General features: G+C 36.0%; 1 protein-coding gene across 1 annotated transcript; it reads right to left on the bottom strand.

Annotated features, from left to right (window-relative positions):
• Positions 1-17,930: 17,930 nt before the first annotated feature.
• LOC102981152 (adaptin ear-binding coat-associated protein 1-like) lies at positions 17,931-19,125 on the bottom strand. The gene is given in 3 exon segments (XM_024129514.1): positions 17,931-18,010; positions 18,013-18,249; positions 18,630-19,125. Coding segments are annotated over 3 exon segments (813 nt in total).
• Positions 19,126-24,731: the final 5,606 nt, after the last annotated feature.

Here is a 24,731-nt window from a genome sequence, read left to right as displayed (position 1 = left end):
ATGTATACACTGATGTGTATAAAATTGATGACTAATAAGAACCTGCTGTTTAAAAAAATAAATAAAATTAAATTAAAAAATTTAAAAAAAAAGTCTCTCCAAGTGTTGCTAAAAGATTATATGAAACACCATAAAGCAACTTGCAGCCTGCTTGTCCTGTAGTGTGCCCTCAATAATAAATAATATTTATTACTTAAAGTTGAATAGGAACTCCTGTTTATTTGGGAAGCTTATAATGGAGAGAAACCTCCAAAACCTAGGGGTAAGAAATTTTTTAAATCGCTTCACCAGTTTAATCTCCTAATGGTAAACTTGGGATATATCAGACTCTCAGAAAATGTGGCTTCATAAGGTTTCTATCCCTTTCCAGAGACTCTCTTTGAACTCAGGCTAAAATCTATACTCTTCATTCTCCATGGTGCTAACTAATGCCATTCTCTAAAAACAACTTCAATTATAAAAAGAGTTACATATTGTAAAACTCTATTAGTAACATAAAAAGATTCTTAAGTGAAGTATTAAGTTAAACTACATTTAGTGTGTCCTTATATATATATGCACATGCATATACACACAGACATATATGTGTGTGTGTGTGTGTATGTGTACATAATCATAGACAAAAGACCGGTTAAAATATATTAAAATACTGAGAATGCATTATAGATGACTTTTATTCTTTATCTCTTTAAGAAATTTCTGGACACTTTACAACGCACCTGAATTATTTTCATTTTGAAAAAAGGAAGAAGAGAGGGAGACAGATCAAGTGATAGGCAGCCTTGCAAGACCACTGCAGCAGACCCTAGATTTTTGAGGTTTGTACACTCATAGCCCCACCCTGCGTCTTCTAGAACCCTGAGTCTGAGGCAAGGCCACAGCAGAGCTGGCTCCAGAGCTCCCTACCATTTTCTTATAAAGCCATGATTTTTTATAACTAGCTTCCAAACGGAGCAGGTGGGGAAGCCTGCTCATTCATATTCAAGTTTGAGAGTATAATTTTGATAATAATAGTAGCTTAACATTTATTGAAGATTTACTGTGTGCCAGCCTCTTCGACTCTCCATGTATTCATTTATGTAATTCTCATAATAACCCCATGAGGTGGGTTCTCGTCACTTAGTAAACATTAAGCTCCCAACCTGTAACAGGCACTGTTCAAAGCATTTGGGCAACAGTGAACAAAACAGAGATTCCTTGTGGAGCTTGCATTCTGGTGGTGGAAGACAAATAATGTCTCCAAGTTACAAACATAGAAACTGAGATACAGAATGGTTAGACAACTTTCTCAAAGTCACAGAAATCCAGGGTTGGGTCTGTGATTTGAACACAATGTCCCATCTCCAATATTCCTACTCAACTACTACACTTCAATTGGTGAAAAAAGAAGTACCATTGGAAGGATGATGCAACAGAACCTGTAATGTGCACTTACTGAGATGTATCCTGAGTATAAACTCACAGTCTGACCTTGTATGTTATGCACAAAAGAATCACTTCAAATCCTTTCAGTTGAAAAATGTTGGCTTTGCAGTCAAATGCCATTTGGTTTGAATGAGAAGAGACAGGGTAATCCCTAAATTCCAAGTATTCCTAGGTGTAAGTATATTAATTACATGCCAGAAATACTAGTGAAGAAATGTGATAGGTTGGCAGATGTACTCTGCCTGATTTCCTGTTCAAGTGGATTGGACAGCAGGTTCTCCTAAAACTAAGTCTGATCAAGGTTTTACAGAAGCAGGAGAAGAAAGACAAGGAAATGTATCTCCTCTCCTCCTAGCCTGGAACTGAACATGGATACTCCTCGCTACAGGTCAACTTTTCAACAAGAATGGTCTAGGCTGGGCTCCAGGCCAGACTCTGGAACCATACCCAAAGAAAGTTCCTCTAGTTCTGTGCATGCAAGAGAGATGAGGCTCAGTGTTTGAAAAGCTTTGACTGAGCCGCACTGTGCCAGAGCACATTTCTTTTATGCGTCTTCTAATTAGTCTGTATGCTTATGTTTATGTTTAACTGAAAGGAAGAATATTCTGAAATAATGAATGAAAAATTAAGAGAACAAACCAAGACATTAAGCTGCTAGCTGGGGCCTACTATTTGGATTTACTCTGAGCCTTTGAATGATATGAATGATTTAAACTTAAATTCTAAGCTAATTTCCTTCAAAAAGTGGTTAAGTCCACTGGTATTCCCATATAAGTGGGCTTAGAACTAGAGTGGAAGAGGCTAAACATGATCCCAGGCCCATATTGAGGGATTTCAAATGAAAGCAGTGGTACCAACCACATCCCCCCAAGATTTGAAACCCTGAGTTTCTCCAAAGCGGAACCCTCCAAGTTCTTCATGGTTACAGCCACTGTACATAGCATATAGTAGGCTCTTAATAAATGCCTGTTAGATCAATGGCTCAGTACATGGTTTTGATTCCTTAAGCAGGAATGAAGCGGATTTTTTTAGAGGTTCTCTATCTATAAGGAGCTTTTTATGCAATTTCCACAATAGTCTTGAAAAAAGTCAAAGAGTATTTATTAACTGTCAGATCTATCAATAGATAAAGTAACTCTTGTGAGTTCAGGGTAGATGCAGAATAACACCATAGCAAAGCCTCTGGAAGAAACATTACATAAGTCACAGGAAAGAGAAGCTCAGAGAAAACTACAATAATACATTTTATGTGCACTGTGTTCCTTCAGTCATCTTGAAATACTTCCCTCCTGAGGTACATGCAACTTCCATCCTCTTCTCTAGCCTGGGGTTACAAAAGCTTTCAGAGATGTTTTGTGTGGAGCATGAAGCTGTGGGCGGCTGTTCTTTATTCCTCTTTGGCGCACACAGCACCCTGTCTTTCCGACCCTGAGCTCGCTTTTTGTACCTTGCTAAGCAGAACATACAACAGAATAATGGGTTCGTTTTCGGGGGTCTCAATGGTGCCCTTTCTTCCTGTTTTCATTAAAATAATGAATGTCAGTCTTCGATCCAGTGTGACTGCAGGTTAATTGGCAAGCTTTTTGCTGGGAGGGGTTGTCAGTCTGGGAGTTGTCAGGCCTTGCTGTGTGCTGCTGATAGCCACAGCTGTGGAGTGGGCCCAGCAGAAGCAGCCTGATTAGCCCTGCGATTATTTCATATACAATAGAATCAGGCTGAGATACTACAACAATGAGGTGTCTGTCTTCTTTCCAAAGTACAGGAAGCAACAGCAGAAAAGGAGGGCTGGGGAGAGGGTGGAACACTTCACGTGCCATCAATCTCCAGGGATCCAAGAAGAGTCTGGTGGAATCTTGGTTCTACAGAGGTGGCTGTGCTCATTTATTATTATTATTTTCCTTTTTAACCTTTTTTTTTGTGCTAAAATACACGTAACATAAAATTAAGTGTACAATTCAGTGGCATTAAGTACATCCACAATTTTGTGCAACCATCACCACAATCTATTTCCAGAACTTTTTCATTACTCCAAATAGAAACTGTATACCCATTACCTGGGACTAGGGAAAGATTTCTAACTCTTATGCAAATCCAGATGCAATGAAATACTTTTGATTACTTAACAATAAAAAAATTTTGCATGATATAATCAAAAGACAAATAAATGAGTGTAAAATACTGGTAATATAATTACAGATAAAGTGTGGGTTTTTTTTTTTTGCTTTTGTTTTCCCTGTGCTGATTTAAATCAGACACATTAAGAAGCAAATTAAACAAAATCACCTTTTGGGAACTAAGCTAGTGTATAAACCGGCAAACAGACAGTCAGACAAAGGGTTTAGTGTGTTTTGTAAAACCAACCAACAAACAAACATTCCAACCAGATAAAAAGCCTGTCTTCTTTTATAAAAGCACAGTCTCACAGGTATCTTCCTCCTCTTCTTCTAAATGTGACTCACAGACTGCACTATGAAAAATCAATCCTACCAGAGAGCCTTGTTTTGTAACTTTTCTCTGTGGGCAAGCTTTTTCCTAAGAGTATACGAAAGGTTCAGAGGTACACTAACTCTGTCATGGCCATTAGCATTTTATGTGGTAAAGCATGGCTGTTGGCTCACTAAATATACACTAGTGTGTCACTTAGGAAGTGGCTTAGTCCATGCGGGCTTAGCAACAGACTGGGTTGCTGAAAAACAACAGAAATTTACTTCTCACAGTTCTGGAGGTCCAAGATCAAGGCACCAGCGTGGTTACCTTCTGGGAAGGGTCCTCTTCCTGATTCATAGCTGGCACCTTCTCTCTGTGTCCTCACATAGTGGAAGGGATGAGGGAGCCCTCTGGAGCCTCTTTTATAAGAGCTTAATCCCATTCATCTCACTAAGCACCTTCCAAAGGCTCCACTTCCTAATACTAGCAAGAGTTAGGATTTTTAGGGAGACACAAACATTCAGACTATAGCAGCAAATTAATGGTGCAACACAAAAATCAATATATCCTAATGGTTTCCAAAGGTCAGTTGGCTTCAGAAACTTCTTCAGTCCTATAAGGACTCCTTTGTCATCAGGAGAAGGGTGGCAGCTGCAGAGACAATAATAATTTTGCCCAAGTGACAGGAGGCCCTTTAGCCAATTGTCCCTCTTTGAACCCATTCACTTTTTATTATGGACCCCTGTGGCAGAATTTGAGTAAAGCAACAATAGCAACATGACTTCAAAAACAAAGGACAAGACAAAAATTTGGAAATCTCAGAGGGTGGAACTGAATATTTGCCACATTCAGCAAGTATTTATGACTAGTCTCGATGCCATCAAATGTACTATGGATGTTATTTGCTATGAAACACAAATTTTATCTTGAAAATATGAGTTATATGCTTGTCTCTTAATCTCCTCTTCTATTTTAGAACATAAGAGATTTCTGTTGTATTCCATAATATAGCTTTCTAATAAACCCAAACAGAATGGATAGGAATACCTGATTCCCTAACTGGCAATACTTGCTGCTGAGTATTTCTCTGGTTATCATCAACCAGAGTAATTTTTTGATCTTTAGAATTTTTCAAAATAAGGTATCAAATTCATTTTCTCCTATTGGTCCCACTGCATTATGGAAATTTGAACACAAAAGGTAGAAATACCATATGCTAAATCAATCTTCTTGGATTATTGAATACTTATTCATGTTTTGGGTATATTTGGTATTGAGTCAGATTTTAATATAGTGCACATCTTTTTTCAGCCTGAAGCAATGAATTTTAGGGCCACTCACTTCAAATGTCTCACACCCTCCTCCCCTCACACACACATACCCAATAATCATTGTAGACTGTATCCTGTCAAACTTCTAAGGGCAGATCCACAGATTTTATGGTATTGGGGACATCATTAGTTTTGGCCATTTAGGGATAAAAATAATGACAGAAAAGATTGTGGTTGCCCTTAGCAACTACTGCATCACATGCTATTTGTGTTATCTGTGAGCTTCAGAGCATCACCTTCTTTTTAAGAAACACAAACATGCACATATAGTACACCCCACGATAGTTTTCAGCTAATCACAGATTCAACAATAATAATAACGTAAGAAGTAGAGCACACATTCATTTGGTTTCACTCTTCTGTTTATCATGTGGATATTTTCAAGATGTAATACTTTGTTTTGTCTTGTTTTTAAGAAACAACTTCACTGAATGATTTTTATGACGAAAATATGAGGCAGTGGAGCATTAGATTTGATCACAATAGAGGGCTGTTTAAAATAACAATAACTACTTAAGTCAATAATTTGAAAGACTCCCCAGTATAGGAATCTGGCTTTCAGATGATTTTCTCTCCAATTTATTGATGTGTATATGTTAATTGTTTTCTTCTTTAAAGGTCACCACACAGTGTTTTTTATAAAGGGACATTAAAACAGAAACATCAATTTTTATCCTTAGTATTCTGAATGCAATCAAATAATGTTTGAAAATTTTTATAGACCAAAAGGAAGTTGTTTCATGCCAATTTAGCTAATTAGACTTCTAATAGTCTCACCTCTGAAAATTAAGTATTTTCATTCTGTGGATTGGCTGACCTACCTGTCCTTTCAAAAAGGCAACTATAATAAGGAATTGATAAAAAATAAGTACAGGTATTCCTCAACATGTTAGGTATTTCTCACTGTAAAAATAAATAATATTCTTCAAAGTTCCCTGTAAAACAAAAGACTTCACCTGAGGTTCTTTTTCTTTTCTTTTCCTTTTTAAGGTGGGGAGACATTGATGGAGACTTATCACTTCAAGAATTTATTTCCAGTAAGATATTGCGTAGTCACTAGGGTGATTCACAAATATTATGTTTCTCCTTCTGTTCCATGGCAGGGTTGAATTGTACATCCTTGCCCCTTTGAGATTAGTTGAGGTCATGTGGCTTATTTTGGCAATAAAATATGAGCAGAAAGGACACGGCTTACTTGATGGATGAAGCCTTTAAAGCCAGTACTCAGTTGGCTACTTTCCCATTTCCTGCCTCCTCAGCAGTTGTGGAAACAGATGTGGAGATGGAGTTCCCATCAGCTCAGACTCCTGAGTTGCTACCCTGAGTAGGACCCCACTTGCAGCTAAGATTTTGAGGGTTTTCAGTTACTGCAACATTATCTTGCACAATTTGATGAATATAAAGATGAAAAGAAAACAAACTAAAACCCTAAGGCTACTGAATTTTAATCACTGCAGAGGAGGTTAGATTGTTTTTGTTTCACTTTTGGCTTACTGAGTTGAGGATAGGGTTGCATCTTCTTTCCAGGAACCCTATGGTAGATTACAAAAATTGCCTCACCCCTTCTTTTATCCTTGTCCTTTGTCATATTTTTTTTTCAGAGTCCTCTATTTGACACTGGGTTTAGCTATATGACCTCCTTTGGGAAGTTAGCAAACATGAAAGAAGAATCTTGAAAATGATTGCACCATTGGGCGTACCCTCTCTCTTTTTCCTCTTCCATTGCCATCAGAACATGTCTGGGATAACCTGCTGAATGGTGAGAGATGTGTGAACAGAACCAAGTTGCCCTCAGCAGCCCAGCCAAGGTCAGTTTAAGTGAGCGGGCAGCCAGCCAAATCCCAGACATGTGAGAACCCAACAAAGATCAGCAAATCCCCTAGAAAGCCATCATAGGCACATGAGCAATAAACACTTAATGTTGTATGCCAACGAGGTTTGTGATTGTTTGTTGCTGAACATTATTGTGGAATTAGACAATTGATGCATACTCCTAACCCTCCACTCCTCATCCCTACTCTACACAGGCCCCTCTGAAACATTATCCCCATACAGCAACTCTATATTTGCTGTTTCTTCACAAGTTTTCCTCCCACTTCTCTCATGATAATGAACAATTATTTCCTTGGGAGGTACATGATACAAGTTACCTTTTACACAACTGGTGGCATGTAGTCTTCATCTTTCTAGCTTTTATGTTCTACTGCTAGGCATATTGGCTCTTCTTACCTAGTTATCCTCTTTGTGTCAACATTGGATTAAAAAAAGTCTTCTACCCAAATTGCATGTGTGTGTGCCTGTGTATGTAAAAAACATCACATATGTTGGGAGATTTCTTATATGCAAAAGTATTTCTAAATCTGTATAATTTTCATTAATCAAGTCTTCTTCTCTCTTCTAATCCAGACAACTGGCTCAATGGGAGAATTAATCCTGTGTATTTTATATTTCAGCTAACATTCAAGTGGCTCTTTTATGTTCTCTTGCCTTACAACTGAAGGTAGGCTAAGGAAGGCAAGACACTGCCAGGGGATGAAAAGGATCTATCTGAAATTTTAGTAACCAATTTTCCAATTTGTTATCAGTTTCTCTTCTTAAAATTGTGTTAAGTGACATTTAGTTGGTTGAGTTCATCTTATAAGAAAGGAAAAATGTATTTTTGAGAATAATTATAAGCCAAAATGCAGAAAAATATTTATGGTATCCCAAAATATATTACTTTACAGATTTCTTAAGATTCCCTCAATCCACTATGATATTTTTGCTTATAAAACATCTCAGCCTTGTCCAAAAGATGTTCACAGATGTTAAAAGGGGATGTTTTAGGCAAGTCATTATTATGTTGAATCAATATTACTTCTAACAGTCAGAGCCCACCACCACATTATTTTAATACTTTCTGAAGGTTTTAATCACTAGGTTTGTAATGTCCTTTTAAGAACATGAAAATGCTTTTTCTCTCCTCATTCATTTTGTCTTTCCCCACCTGGAAAGTATTGATTCCCTCCATTTTTCTCTTAAGTGTATATTATAAGCTCCTGGCCAATGTGATTGCATTCCTATTTTTTGTTTTGTCAACATCAAAGATATATTAGTAGCTCTCTAGAAGTAATTTTAGCCATTTTGTGCCACCTTTTGGATACGATTATGGAAGTAAAATCTTAAAAACCAAATCTAAACCTCTAATGAGACAAAGAGGAGAGACTAAAGTTTGGTTGTGTTTTTCTTTCTGTTACGCTATCAGAGAGCAAACAGAGCTTCTTTTAAGTGGTCTCACTCTGCATGCATTTCTGCTTCCATATGCATTTAACAGGTATATGGTTAGTTTTGACTAATTTATAAAGTGTAATAGTTTGCCTGACAATAAATTGTCATTTACTCATTATAAATCCACGAAATCTATCAAAGTAAATCACAATTTTGGATCACTGTTAAACACTGCATATTTTCATAGTAAATCAGTGCTTGTTTATTTAACACAGGTGTTTCTGTAATTGCACTGCTTTAGGAAAATTCAATGCTCAATGGCCCTCAAGCACTTCCACCTGTCGAGTGTATTGGCCCATTATTAGTATACCAAACAAAATCATAAAATGTGTAAAATGTTAACTGATTAAAGACTTGGTTTTGATTATTCAGATTCTGGTTATACTTTTCTTGTCACTTCATTCATGTTAAGCACATTTTCACCCCCCTCAAAAGAAGTTAGTTGCTAATGATATATTTAGCAAGAAAAAACAGATGTTATATTCACATTAAGACCTTGAATTTAAGGAACAAATAGTTTTCTAGTTATAAATCAGATTTTGAAGATGAAGGAAGCAAAATAGAAAGCCAGTGAACTATCGCATCAATATAATTCCATGCTATACTGTTCTAAACCATACTGAGATGACAGTTCATTGCAAGGTTATAAATTATTTTATAAATCATTCAAAAAGCTTTTTTTGAACACAAATAGGCATGGAGCTGGGAGGGGGTGGTGCTTTGCATTGTGCTACGAGAAAATGCAAGGTCTTTGCCCCCTCAAAAACCTTTTTGGAAAGCAAAATGAATATGGCAAACAATTAGCAAACAAGCAGAGGCTAGGGCTTCACAATGAGGTGAAATTGGAGGTGAACTTTCAAAAACTTGAGTAGAAAAGAGATGATCTTCTCAAGGTGGGTGGGAAGCAATTAGCACTAGCAAAGGCATAAAGGCAGGAATAAACATGAAGAAGGCCTTGAAAAGTGTAGCTTGAAAAACTGGAAAAATGAGCTACCATCTTTACTATATTCAGAAGTTTGGATTGTAGTAGTTTTATCGTCATTTATTACTCAGCATTTTCAAATTTCCATTATAACTTATTTGTTCTATGACTGATTTAGAAATGCGTTTTTAATTTCTGAAAGTATCAGTGTCCTTTCCTTATTGATAATCCAATTTAATTGCATTATCATCAGAAATTACTCTGCATATCTATTCTCTGAAATTTTTGATAGCTTCTTTATGTTTAATGTGTATTCAGTTTTCATGAACGTGTTCTTAAAAAGAAAAGACACACCCTCTAACTGTTGAGCGCAGGATATAATATGTAATTAGGATTGTATAATTATATGTTCTGTAATTAGAAATATATACATATATATATAAAATCCTACACTTAACAGTATGTATCCATTAAGTAAAATATATTAATTTTGTAATGCAAATATTCTAAAATTTTTATTAAACCTGTCTGCTTAACGTATCAATTGAGAGAAGTCTGTTGAAATCTTACAACTATAATGATTGATTTGTATATTTCTCCATGAAGTTCTATCCTTTTTTGCTCTATAAATATTGAAGCTATGTTATTAGATGCACACACATAATCCCTTTATCATCATGTAGTGACCCTCTTTACCCCTAACAATATTTTATCTTATGGTATCTTTTGTCTGATATTAACATAGCTGTGCCAACATTTTAAAATATCTGTTAGTATATAGTTAGTATCTGTCTGGTATATATTTTTCAATCCTTTTCCTTTTAAATTTTCCATGTTTTTAAGTATTAGACATATCTCTTGAAAAAAGTATTTGGAATTTTTTTAGCCAGTATGACAATCTTAGTCTTTTAATGGATGAGTTTAATTCAGTAATATTTACTGTGACTTACTGATATATTCAAACTTGAACTTGTTTCTACAATCTTTATACTTTCCCTTTCTCTTGATGAACTTTGAAAAGAATAAAATAAACTAATATCAAAGTTTCAAGGACATTAGAACACTTTAATCCTGATCACCCCCTTCTGACTTCCACAATATTGTTTTTCATTATTTTAGTTCTCTTTATTTAAACTCACACATTGAGTATAATTTTTGTAATTATTTCATAAGGATATCTGTTTTTATACCTACAAATCACTATTTTCTGTGCCCTCCATTCACTTTTTCCTCTAAGACATTACTTCTGTGGTTATTTTCTCTCTGCCTAAAGACCCCCTTTAGAAGTTCTTGTTAATAATCTGTTGGTGATGAACTCTCTCACTTTTGGTTATTTCAAAATGATTTCTTTCCACCTTTATTATTGAGAAATGGTTTTCTGGGTACACAATTGTAGGTAGACAGTGATTTTCTCTCAGCAGTTTTAAGATATTATTCTACTCTCCTGGATTTCATTATTCTACTTAATAAGTCTGCAGTTATTCTAATTGTCATTCCTTTGTAGGTGACTTTTCTTCCTCTGGATTTTTGTAAAATCTTTTTGTCTTTGTTGTCTTGCAGGTGCACTACAATATCCCTAAAAGTGTTTTGTGTGTGTGTGTGTGTGTGTTTTAAATCATGCTTGATAACTGTTAAATCTTGTATCAATGTACTTGTTTGTTTCTTTCTTTTTTAATCAGTTCTGGAATATTTTCATCTATTATCTCTTTAAATAAAGTTCTTCTCTATCCTCTATATTGTATTCTCCTGCCATAGTTAATTATCTTAGATTTTCTCATTTTATCCTGTCTCTAAAATCTTATCTCTCTAGGCAATATCATCTCAGTCACTATTTTTTCTTTTCAGTTCTTTATAATCTACTCTAAAACCTAAACAGTGAGTTTTAATTTAACTATTTTGTCATTTATTAATGTTATATTTGACAATTTATCAAATGTTACTGGTCATTTTTGATAGTCTTTTATTGTTTGCTCATTTGATATGATCTTTCATATCATTAAACATTTCATACATAGTTATTTACAACACCTGAAGTTCTTGAGAGTCTAAATCTGTTAACCCTGAAGGAAAGAGGAAGTCAGGGATTTTAATTAAGTCCATCAAACTGCCCTTCAAATGTAGAGTCTACAGACAAAAGTATCAATTATGGAAGAGATAAGGAAATAATACATATAACCTTTTCTTTTGGAACTTATAAGATAACAACTTTGAGTCAACCAGATGACTGGAAAAACTACAACAAAGGACAGTCGGCAAATATCGAAAATCTTTAACAGTATACCTAAGAGTAAAACCACTGGATGGAATACAGAGAAAGAACACAAGAAAAATTGTGTATGTCATAATAATGGCAAAATAATTGAACTAAAAGAAATCAAAAGAATGGAGAAAGAAAGCATAGGCAGGAGCCAGAACTGGTTCACTGATTGCCTTAGCTGTAACAGCTGGGATTCAAAGAATATCATTTAAAAATTGCAAAGCAATAGAACACAGTGGTGTACCAAGGAGTAGGGGTAGGGGGTGAATAGTAGGAGTGATCCATGTCTCTTCAGGAGGGAGTATTTTACCATAGATATAGTTTAAAATTTCTGGTACACAGTAATAATAAAAAGCAGATGTATTCAGTTGTTTTTGTTATTGCTTTTAAATTCCTTATAGACAATGTGTCTCCTTATTGCTATACCCAGGTTGGTCCATTCCCACTGTTCCCCCTTGATATGCTACCAATAGGAGTATAAGCATATCAAACACTACTACCCAAAGTAATCTACAGATTCAATGCAATCCCTATCAAATTACCAAGGGCATTTCTCACATAATTAGAACAAAAAATTTTACATTTTGTATAGAAAGACCCCGAATAGCAAAAGAAATTGCCAGAAAGAAGAACAGAGCTGGAGGAAGTAGGCTCTCTGACTTTAGACTATACTACAAAGCTACAGTAATCAAAACAATATGGTACTGGCACAAAAACAGAAATATAGATCAATGGAACAAGATAGAGAGTCCAGAGATAAACCCACGCACCTTTGGCCAGCTAACCTATGACAAAGGATGCCAGAATATACAGTGGAGAAAAGCCAGTCTCTTCAATAACTGGTACTGTGAAAACCAGACAGCTACATGTAAAAGAATGAAATTAGAACACTCCCTAACACCAAACACAAACATAGACTCAAAACGGATTAAAGACTTAAGTGTAACGCCAGATACTATAAAACTCCTAGAGGAAAATATAGGCAGAACACTCTTTTTTTTTTTTTTTTATAGTTGAAAAACTGAAAGCATTTCCACTAAGATCAGGAACAAGACAAGGTTGCCCACTCTCACCACTCTTATTCAACATAGTTTTGGAAGTTCTAGCCACAGCAATCAGAGAAGAAAAAGAAATAAAAGGAATCCAAATAGGAAAAGAAGAAGTAAAGCTGTCACTGTTTGCAGATGACATGATACTATACATAGAGAATCCTAAGGAGGCTACCAGGAAACTACTAGAGCTAATCAATGAATTTGGTAAAGTAGCAGGATACAAAATTAATGCACAGAAATCTCTGGCATTCTTATACACTAATGATGAAAAATCTGAGAGTGAAATTAAGAAAACACTCCCATTTACCATTGCAACAAAAAGAATAAAATATCTAGGAATAAACCTACTTAAGGAGACAAAAGACCTGTATGCAGAAAATTATAAGACACTGATGAAAGAAATTAAAGATGATACACATCGATGGAGAGATATACCATGTTCTTGGATTGGAAGAATCAACATTGTGAAAATGACTCTACTACCCAAAGCAATCTACAGATTCAATGCAATCCCTATCAAACTACCACTGGCATTTTTTACAGAACTAGGAAAAAAAATTTCACAATTTGTATGGAAACACAAAAGACCCCGAATAGCCAAAGCAGTCTTGAGAACGAAAAATGGAGCTGGAGGAATCAGGCTCCCTGACTTCAGATTATACTACAAGGCTACAGTAATCAAGACAGTATGGTACTGGCACAAAAACAGAAATACAGATCAATGGAACAGGATAGAAATCCCAGAGATAAACCCACACACATATGGTCACCTTATCTTTGATAAAGGAGGGAAGGATATACAGTGGAGAAAAGATAGCCTCTTCAATAAGTGGTTCTGGGAAAACTGGACAGCTACATGTAAAAGTAGGAAATTAGAACACTCCCTAACCCCACACACAAGAATAAACTCAAAATGGGTTAAAGACCTAAATGTAAGGCCAGACACTATCACACTCTTAGAGGAAAACATAGGCAGAACACTCTATGACATAAATCACAGCAAGATCCTTTTTGACCCATCTCCTAGAGAAATGGAAATAAAAACAAAAATAAACAAATGGGACCTAATGAAACTTAAAAGCTTTTGCACAGCAAAGGATACCATAAACAAGACCAAAAGACAACCCTCAGAATGGGAGAAAATATTTGCAAACGAAGCAACTGACAAAGGACTAATATCCAAAATTTATAAGCAACTCTTGCAGCTCAATAACAAAAAAACAAACAACCCAATCCAAAAATGGGCAGAAGAACTAAATAGGCAGAACACTCTTTGACATAAATCACAGCAAGATCTTTTTTGATCCACCACCTAGAGTAATGAAGATAAAAACAAAAATAAACAAATGGGATCTAATAAGACTTAAAAGCTTTTGCCCAGTGAAGGAAACCATAAACAAAACAAAAAGACCACCTTCAGAATGGGAGAAAATATTAGCAAATGAAGCAACTCACAAGGAATTAATCTCCAAAATATGCAAACAGCTCATGAAGCTCAATATCAAAAAAAAACAAAGAACCCAATCAAAAAATAGGCATGAGACCTAAATAGACATTTCTCCAAAGAAGACATACAGATAGCCAACAAACACATGAAAAGATGCTCAACATCACTAATTATTAGACAAATGCAAATCAAAACTACAATTTGGTGTCACCTCACACCAGTTAGAATGGCCATAATTAAAAAGTCCAAAACAATAAATGCTGGATAGAGTTCGGAGAAAAGGAAACCCTCATACACTCTTGGTAAGAATGTAAATTGGTACAGCCACAATGGAGAAGAGTATGGCGGTTCATTAAAAAACTAAAAATAGAGCTACCATATGACCCAGCCAACCCACTCCTAGGCATATATCGGTAGAAAACCATAATTTGAAAAGATTCATGCACCCTGATGGTCATTGCAGCACTATTTACAATAGCCAGGACATGGAAACAACCTAAATGTCCATCAACAGAGGAATGGATAAAGAAGATGTGGTACATATATATATGGAATATTACTCATCCATAAAAAGGAACAAAATAGTGCCATTTACAGAGACATGGATAGACATAGAGATTGTCATACAGAGTGAAGTGAATCAGAAAGAGAAAAACAAATATCATATAATATGCTTATATGTGGAATCTAGAGAAGTGGTACAGATGAACTTATTTGCAGAGCAAAAATAGAGTCACAGATGTAGAGAACAAACTTATGGTTACCAAGGTGGGAACAGTAGGGTAGGATGAATTGGGAGATTGGGATTGACATATATACACTACTATGTATGAAATAGATAACTAATAAAAACCCACTGTATAGCACAGGGAGCTCTACTCAATGCTCTGTGGTGACCTAAATGGGAAAGAAATCTAAAAAAGAGTGGATATATGTATACATATAACTGATTTACTTTGCTGTATAGCAAAAATTAACACAATATTGTAAAGTAACTACAATAAAAATTTTAAAAAGAAGAAAAATAATATTACTGACTAAAATTGATTGGTGAGAGGATGAGGAAGAAATGATGAGGGGAGACATGCTAATTTTATCATTGTTTCCAGTAGGAAACTAACAAATACAGTTTAAAGGAATATAGTACCAAGGTATTATGTACAGTCATTACAAATATAATTATTTCAACAAAAATACAAACTTTTCTAAGTGTCAAGGGATCTATTAAAAAGTAAAGCAAAGCAAGCAAACCACATTGTGGAAGATTTTATTTTAAAAAAACAAAAAAAGATACAAAATGCTATGACACTCATAACATATCTGTTAAATCTCTAAATGTAAATTCATTAAATTTACAAATTAAAAGAGAAATGATTTCTGACGTTATCCAAAAGATAAACTCAATTTATATATAAGAAAAAGATATCAAACAAAATGATTGAGACTGATTGAAAATAAAAGGATGGACAAACTTATCCTGAGAACAAGCAAACAAAAAGAAAGCATTGATCATGATCTTACTATTAGACAAGACGACATTCAGTTTCAGCTGATATAAGGATGAAATTCAAGATCATAGGGAGATTAGAAAGAAATTACTTGATAGATAAGGAATAAAGAAAAACTATTACCAAGTATTTGAGATATTTAGGCAAAAAGAGAATTTTACTATTATCTGGAAGCTATACCTGGGCCAAGTGGAAAGTAACTTTGATCAATTACAGGACCACTATAAAGTTCTCATTCCAGTCTTCCTTCTTTTTCCGAGAATTTACTGAGTAACAACTATGTGTCAGGCACCGTGTTAGCCACTTGAAAATCAGCAGTGAATAAAACAGATAGAAATAATGGCTTCCACAAATCTGCATTCTAGTGAAGAGACACTTCCAATAAAGATGTAACCAGTCAGAAAATATTCCAAGAATAAAGATAAGTGTCAAGGAGGAAACTATAACAGGAAAGTGGGAAAAGAGGATGTAGAGGACATCGTAATTTTAGATAGGGTAGCCAGAGAAGGCCTCATCAAGACAGTAACATTTGAGCAAATACCTAAAGAGGTGAAAAAAACACATAAAATCAAATATGAAGGGAGAGTGTTGATGGCAGCAGGAACAGTAAATGCATAGTCTCTGAGATGGGTGTATGTATACATGGCAAATGTAAGGAGATCTAAGAAGGTTAGTGTGGCTGAAATTGAGGGAATGAGGTCAGGTACAGAAGGAGATAAGATCAGAGAAATAATGAGGAATCAGTAGCATAGTCTTCAGTGCCTTGTAAACCATTATAACCATTATAAGGACATTGGCTTTTACTTTGAGTGAGATAGATAGACAGCCATTAGAGGACTTTAATGGGAGGAGGGATGTAATCTCCTGCTTACAGGCAGGAAGGAAAGGGAGAGAGAATGAATCAGATTGGTAAAGAGAGAGGGCATAATTAAGTTCCTACATTATGTTGCATTTAAAGCTGAAGTTTTTATTTTTCTTTCCACCTCATTAATAAAGCTACTGTAGTGTCCTTAGAAAGAGTACAACATTTATAAAATGCTCATTCCATGATGAATTAAGTTTACCACTGCTGAAAATTAAATATAACATTCTAGAACAATTATCAAACTTTATGGTGTATCAGAATTACTTGGAAAGTATGTTAAAATCACAGATTTCTGAGCCCAACACACAGTTTCTGACTCAGTACTGCTGCAGGCATCATTTGGGCAAAACCTATCACAGCTAAAGCCATGGCTCTCCAGCTTGCTTCATAAATGATGGTACATGTAATAGCAGCTTTCTGTTGAAAAGCTGGATTGAAAAAATAAATGTTTATGAAAAGGAGCTAGATACCCAGGTAGCAAGGCAATGTGGGTACTGAACAAGAGTTAAGTGCTTTCAACCTCTCTGCTCTACAAATTAGGTTAAAAACTCTAAACCCTTTAACTTTAGGACAAATAATGGAGACATTACAAAATTAAGCTGTGCTTCAAATGCAGCAACTAGATGGAGCTGCAAGAAAGTAACTGCTTCTCTAGAATATAACTAGGAAAATATAGCCCCTTGAACCTCCTTCATCCAAGAGACACCCACTGATCAGAGATGCTGCACTATTCAACAGACAAAAGAAGAGTGGGGTGCCACCAACACAACGCTCTTGTCACAGGAAGAGACATGTAAACACACTAGAAGTTAAGAGGGCTGCACCCAGCACTGGATGTTCACTGAATAAGACAAGCCGGAGGGAGGATATACAGCAGAGACCCAGGAAACAGGTCTTTCTTCACACCCACCTCTATCAAAATTCTGAATCTGTAAACACTGAGATCAGTCTGTCCATTTTTAGAGTCTTCAGTTAATGGAAAAAAGAAGTTCTGAGGTTTATGTCTCCCCTGAAATTGTTAAACAGGGCTTCAGAAAGAGGCACACAAGGGTCATGAGATGATTCTGAAATAAGTTAAAGAATTTAAAGATGGAGAAAATTTTACAGATGTTAGAGGTTATTTCCCCACCAAAGAGACCCTGGACTTTAGAACCCTGCATAGTCAGTCCCAAGTATCAAAAGATCCACTATTCCCCTGCCCTGACAGTGAACAGGAGATAAGAAATACTTTCTTGGCTGTACAGCAAGGAACAGCACCGGGGAGTGACACAACCAGCCTGAATGCAATGGAGAAGCTATGAAAACAACTGCTCAATAATTTTGGTTCTGGGGAGGGAAGGGTTTCCGAGCTACCCTCACAGATTGGGGCCCTAAAGGTTATTTTGATTCTTCAAGTCTGTCCTTAACGTCCTGCCAGTGCTCTTCAGAACTAGACCCAGTTGGATGGCTGTGGTGCCTGGTTTGGAGCAGAGCTGGATGCAGTGCTAAATTCTCCCCACAAGTCATTGCAGAAACTGGAGCTGGTGCTGGTGTCGTTACAGGAGCAGGGGAATCCAAATATAAAAGGATATCTGCATCACTACCTCCATGATTGGATTTTGGTATGGGCGGTGGATTGACATGATTGCTGATGGCAACTGAGGAGGATGGTGGAGGAATTGTGACTCTGCCTCCAGGTGGGGGTGGGAATAAGCTTAGGCCCCCAGCTCCTGTAGTCTTGGACTTAGAAGCCCTCTCAACTTGATGGTCTGCCCTTCCTTGAAGCCCAGATCCAACTTGGGATTATTTTGATTCTTCAAGTCTGTCCTTAACGTCCTGCCAGTGCTCTTCAGAACTAGACCCAGTTGGATGGCTGTGGTGCCTGGTTTGGAGCAGAGCTGGATGCAGTGCTAAATTCTCCCCACAAGTCATTGCAGAAACTGGAGCTGGTGCTGGTGTCGTTACAGGAGCAGGGGAATCCAAATATAAAAGGATATCTGCATCACTACCTCCATGATTGGATTTTGGTATGGGCGGTGGATTGACATGATTGCTGATGGCAACTGAGGAGGATGGTGGAGGAATTGTGACTCTGCCTCCAGGTGGGGGTGGGAATAAGCTTAGGCCCCCAGCTCCTGTAGTCTTGGACTTAGAAGCCCTCTCAACTTGATGGTCTGCCCTTCCTTGAAGCCCAGATCCAACTTGGGACGATTATCCATTTCCTGAGATTCTTTGGAAATCTCAGATTCCTGCTTTACCCACTTGAAGTGATCTTGCAAAGAGACATTAAAGTCGAAGTCATCATCCCAATCTGAGAAGCCAATGCCAATGAAAGCACTATGCCCAGTACCATCCTGGATCCGGATTACAAAGTAGCAGCTGGAATCTGTCACTGTCTCCACAACAATACCAGGATATTGTTCTACTGGTGCCTGAGGAAAGAGCTCCCCTGAAACTTTATCCTCGAGTTTGATATAAACAATCTTCCCTTTTGAAGTGATTCGGAGGCGACCAGTCCAATCAGATTGATCTAATTTCCAGTCAGATGCCCTGTAACCGCGGTTGGAGGCCTGGAGCAGAATCGGGTAGATGCTGACATAGGGCTTCACACACAGAACAGACTCGTAGTCCAACTCGGCCGCCATCTTGGCTCTGAGAATTTGCATTTTTAAGTTCCCAAGTGATGCCTGTGCTGCTGGTCCAGGGCCTAATCTTTGAGATCCACTGGTCTAGAACATGTACTGCATATAACTAGTGCAGAGATAATCTGAGAATTATTGGCATTTTTAGTAATCCTGCTGAGGAAATGACCTTGTGTTTTGGCCTCTGGTTTTTAGAACCTCTAAACTCTTACTCTCTCATGACTGACATCTGAAAATAAAATTTTTGGGTCCTTTCTGTTTATTCATCTACCACAGATTAATTTAAAAGTAAATAAGAAAGAAAGGTATAAGCTTCCTTCTTACAAAAACCTGCTTAATTTTTTAAAAATTTCTGAACGTGATAATATTGAATTTTTTGAAGAGGTCAAATACTTTGCTGCTAATCCAAATGCATTTGTACTAGAAAGTGCTTAAACCAGCTAATTCCTATTATTATTAAACCTTAACTTTTCGTTGTGACTTGGACTCTTCAGAAGTTTATTATTAAGATTCCATTTTTATTGTAATTATACTGTCTCTATTCTGAACAGGAGATATACATTAAGGGCTTATATGAAATGTCATTTGGACAGTGATGTTTTTTGTTTGTTTTTACTAGTTATCATCTTTTTTAGAATAAAAAACATAAGACACTAAATAAACTTTTCCAAGGGGTTTTTGTTGTGATTTTAGAAAGTGTGCCTGAGGACTTCCCTGGTGGCACAGTGCTTAAGAATCCACCTGCCAATGCAGGGGACACGGGTTCAATCCCTTGTCCAGGAAAATCCCACATGCCACGGAGCAACTAAGCCCATGCACCACAACTACTGAGCCTGCACTCTAGAGCCCATGAGCCACAATTACTGAGCCCTTGTGCCACAACTACTGAAGTCCATGTGCCTAGAGCCCATGCTCTGCAACAAGAGAAGCCACTGCCATAAGAAGCATGTGCACCACAACGAAGAGTAGCCCCCACTTGCCGCGACAAGAGGAAGCCCGTGCACAGCAATGAAGACCCAACACAGCCAAAAATAAAGAAATAAAAATAAATAATAAAAAAACTAAATTAAAAAAAAAGAACTAACTTTAAAAAAAAAAACAAGGAAAGAAAGAAAATGTGCCTGGAAACAGTTGACTATTACTGGAATGCTATATGTATGGAATGGGATTAACGTGTTAAATCTTTCACAGTCTATGAAGTCTTTCATAAATATTCTTTGCTATCAGCAAGGTGAATGGCAAAAGCGTGTGGTATTGCTGAATTTTTAAGGATTTATTATTGTCAAGGGACATTTCTTCAGTTTTGTGGCTTTACAGATTTTCAGTTAACCAGTGAGGTTTAACATGTTAATTTGGTACTTAGAAAATCTGCAAGCAAGTGAGAAGCAGGAACAAAGCCAACAAAATAAATGTGGAAAAGAGGGGGAATTTTTTTTAAAGATAGTCTTAAAAGGTTTGTGAACTTATCAATTTCTTCCTGCAAGAAATGTTGGCAATTGACCTGTTATGCCCTGAAAATGAAAGGTAAGTGTATCTAGTTACATGTACATTTGTTTTCCAAATCCCAAAGAAAACATAAAGCAATATAAGTCTTTTAGACTCAGAACATGTGATCCATTAAATGTGTCAGTTTGGTGAAAGATGATTTCAGGATGCAGTTATCTTGTGACTCCGTGTTTGAAGTGAAGGAGGAGAGAGATCAATTGGGCTCAGATTATTCCAAACTGCTTTATCTTAAAATTGTGATTTGGGGAAGTTTAATATTTTGTTTAAGTCTGAGAAGCTTCACAAAGAACGTACAGCTGGTGACATGGTTATAGTTTTATTATTGGTCTCTTTATTTGAATATTTATCTTTGAACTTCTGAAAGTATATTGATTATTTTAAATATGTATTTCCTCAGCATGAACAAAGACCATTTTAAACATAGGAGACAATTTTAAGCTGTCCATATTTTCCCTATTCCAAAGGTCAAATAATTGTAGCATATAAATATTTTAAGTGCTATTCATCGCTGATGAGAAACTTTTTTTTTGTTTTGTAGTTAGGTAATTTTAATAATTATTAATAAAGCCAGGTATATATGTTCACTGAGAAGATTTGTGATCTTAATAAATATGAGTCTTACTATTAAAGTCTGATATTCTTCTAAGTATCTGGACAGAAGCTATTAAAGCTAAATACTATTTATCATTGTTTTTTGTATTTTCCCTGTCTTACACATAGCAAACATAAACCAATAAATGTTTGTTAATGAATGAATACAAGATATTTCAAGTAGTTAATGGAAAACACTAGACCTTAACACAGTGGTGCTATTGCTTATTAAAATTTATATTATTTATTACTTATTTTTTTACATGAGTGTGGTAGTACAAGAGAATGAGATATGAGATTTCACAAACATTTATGTAGCACTTAATATCTGTGCCTTACTAATATTCATTTGCGTAATCCTTATAACCACCCTGTGAGGTGACTACTATTTATTTTCCCCATTTTTCAGATTAGGAAACTGAGGAACAGAGAGATTAAGAAAATTGCCGATGACACAGCTAAAGATAAAAACCCATCCTGCCCCATAGAGTATGCTGTGAACCACTAAGCTACACTGATTCTTTTCACATTTTAATCTTTCCTTCCTTTATGGTGCAGGCCAGAATCAGGACATTGATAATGCAAAGTAGGCGACCCCTGTTGTGGATAGCAGGAAGGTAAGATGTAGCTAGTAGAATCATTGATTGTAACATAGAGGTGAGGTCAGGGACTTTTGGAAGAAGACTGGATAGGCTATGACTTATTCAGGGAGTGAGAAAAAGGTAGCTGGAAGAATTCATGCAGAAGATAAGTATCGTGAGAGTACTTGCAGCACAGTGAAAGTAGCAGAAGGAAGACCTTCACACTTCCATCACTATCATCATCCTCATCATTGTTTGTTTTGGGAAAGAAGGTTTATGCCAGCAAAACTCTGACTCTTCAAAAAATCTTTCATAAAAGTCTCACACAGCATTTTCTGCTTCATTTCACTGTTCAGCAGTGGGTTACATGACCACTTGTAGATGGAAAGCAACTAAAAATAAAGGAGTTATAGATGGGGTTGTACTCAATCATCACTCTACAAAAAGGTAATTCACAATGAAAACAAAACTTTACATGTGGAGATTTTATTGCAGCATTGTTTATAATAACAAAAAACTGGAAACAACCTAATATGCAATGATAATGAGAAAGCTAAGTGAATTATGGCATATCCATATGATGAAAAATAAGCAACCTTTAATATCATATTTATGAAGAGAAATGTCATAGAAAATCCTTATGACATAATATTAAGTGAAATAAAGCAGTACACACTGCACCACAAAATGTTAACAATAGATCTCCCTAAAATAGTGGGAAAATAAGTGATTTTCAATATTTTAGTTTTACTAATCAATATTTTCCAAGGTTTTTACAATTGTTAATGCTTTTCATAGGTACATCAACTAGCAGACTTTCAAAAATAAATTTTGAAACTTTAAAAAATAACTCTGACTACACCAAGAAAGAAAAGAGATTTATCAGATGGATTTATTGCCTTAGTTTTTATGTATCACCAATCAAAAACCAAATTCTCAAGAAAGAAAGTCTGATAAGTCTACCTTGGGTCACATACTTATCTTATGGTCAGGGGAGCAGAGTTCTGTTAGTGACAGTCCTATCAGAATTATGTGGAGTGGAGAATGGGCTATTTCCTGAAGGAAAGGATTCTGGTCAGACAAAACCACCTGTGTAATAACCGCAGAAAAATAATGTTTCTTTTTAAAATTCACACTCATTAAATCCTCAACTGTGACAACACAGAAAAAATTGACCACATTTTGGGAACTCCAGGGATGGTCAGTGACAAAGGTGGAGGAGACTAGAATTTGGGTAACTACCTTTCATAGAGGGTACACTATTCATTTAAGATCATAACATTCAAAGGGGAGTGCTGAATTCAGACTTTAAAAGATTGCAATTAGTATTCAAGGAGGTTTAGTCTGCAGGAAGGGTCATTAGCTTCAGTTTTTTTGGCAGTGCAAAATTTAGAGTCAAACAGATAGGTATATTATAGATTTGAATGGCACAAAGAAATATTCATTCTCTAGGGAGGTACACTACAAAGAAGGAAAAGGGTGAATGCCCTTTGTAGACCATACATTGGGCTAAGAACTTAACCTGCATGATATTTTCTCCTCACAACTCTATAAGTTAAGACCTATCCATATTTCAGACTTGAAAAACCAGTTCAGTTAAATTAAATCACTTATTTAGATCATATACCAATGGGTGGGAGAGCTGGGATTCAAATCCAGGTTTAGGGTGTTGGGATCCAGCAAAGCAAATTGGGTTCAAGCCAGAATTCTAGCTCTGTTCCAGTTCACTAACTAAGATAGATACCAATTCCTAAGGATTTAATTCATGTAAACATGAGTTTAGAGAGACGAGGCTGAAGATTTCATCCAAGCCATAAAAGACACCAAACAGAGTGGAAGAGCCTACTCACTAGTAGAAAAACAAAACACTCAGTTCTACTTCCTTGCTTTGTTCTATATTGACTCAGAGTTTGAGAGGAGCATGAATGATTGGTGCTAGAACTTAGTGACTACAAATGAGTAGGAATCAACTAAAATCCAAGATATTAAGAATGCTCAATTTTCTAGACAGGACAGTCTGTAGACTCAAATATTAGAATAGGACAAGTCCAAGGAAAGACAGGAACAAAGCTAAAAGTACACTAAGGCTATGGATCAAAGTGTAGTAATCTACAGCTGCATAACAAATTCCACCAAAAATTTACACCATAATAACATTAAAATTTAGCAGCTTAAAATAATAACACATATAGTTTATGTGAGTCAGGACTCAGGAAGTGCCTTAACTGGGTCTTTTCGGCTCAATGTCTCTCATGAGGTTGTAGTCAAGATGTCACTGTGTCTGCAATCATGTAAAGGCTTGACTGGGCCTGGAAGATTCATTTCCATGGTGGTCCATTCATATGCCTGACAATCTGGGAAAGGCAAAACTATGGAGATAGTAAAAAGATCAGTGCTTGCCAGGGGTTCTAGGAGAGGGAGGGAAGGATGAATAGGTGGAGCACAGGGATTGTATAGGGCAGTGAAACTATTCTGTATGATACTATAATGGTGGATAAATGTCATTATACATTTGTCAAAACTCATAAAATGTACAACACAGAGATGTGAACCCTAATGTAAACTATAGGTTTTAGTTAATAATAGTTGTGTCAATATTGGCTCACTAATTGTAAGAAACGCACTATGCTAATGCAAGATGTTAATAAATATTGGAAACTGGGGAGGTTGAGGGGTATATGAGAACTCTCTGGACCTTTTGCTGAATTTTTCTGTAAACCTAAAACTGCTCAAAAATAGTTTATTAATTTTAAAATAAAATAATTAGCAATATTTAAATAGCAATTAAAAATCACTCCTTAATTTGTAAATTGACTATTTTTGATAAAATATATAATATAAAATATTCCATTTTAATCATTTTTAAATGTACAATTTAGTGCATGAATTATATTCAAAATGTTGTGCAACCATCTCCACTATCTCTTTCCA

Source organism: Physeter macrocephalus, chromosome 21 (assembly GCF_002837175.3).
Source record: "Physeter macrocephalus isolate SW-GA chromosome 21, ASM283717v5, whole genome shotgun sequence".
NCBI classification, from domain to species: Eukaryota; Metazoa; Chordata; class Mammalia; order Artiodactyla; family Physeteridae; genus Physeter; species Physeter macrocephalus.
The sequence above is the reverse complement of the archived record's forward strand: the minus strand, read 5'-3'. Positions and strand labels throughout refer to the sequence as shown.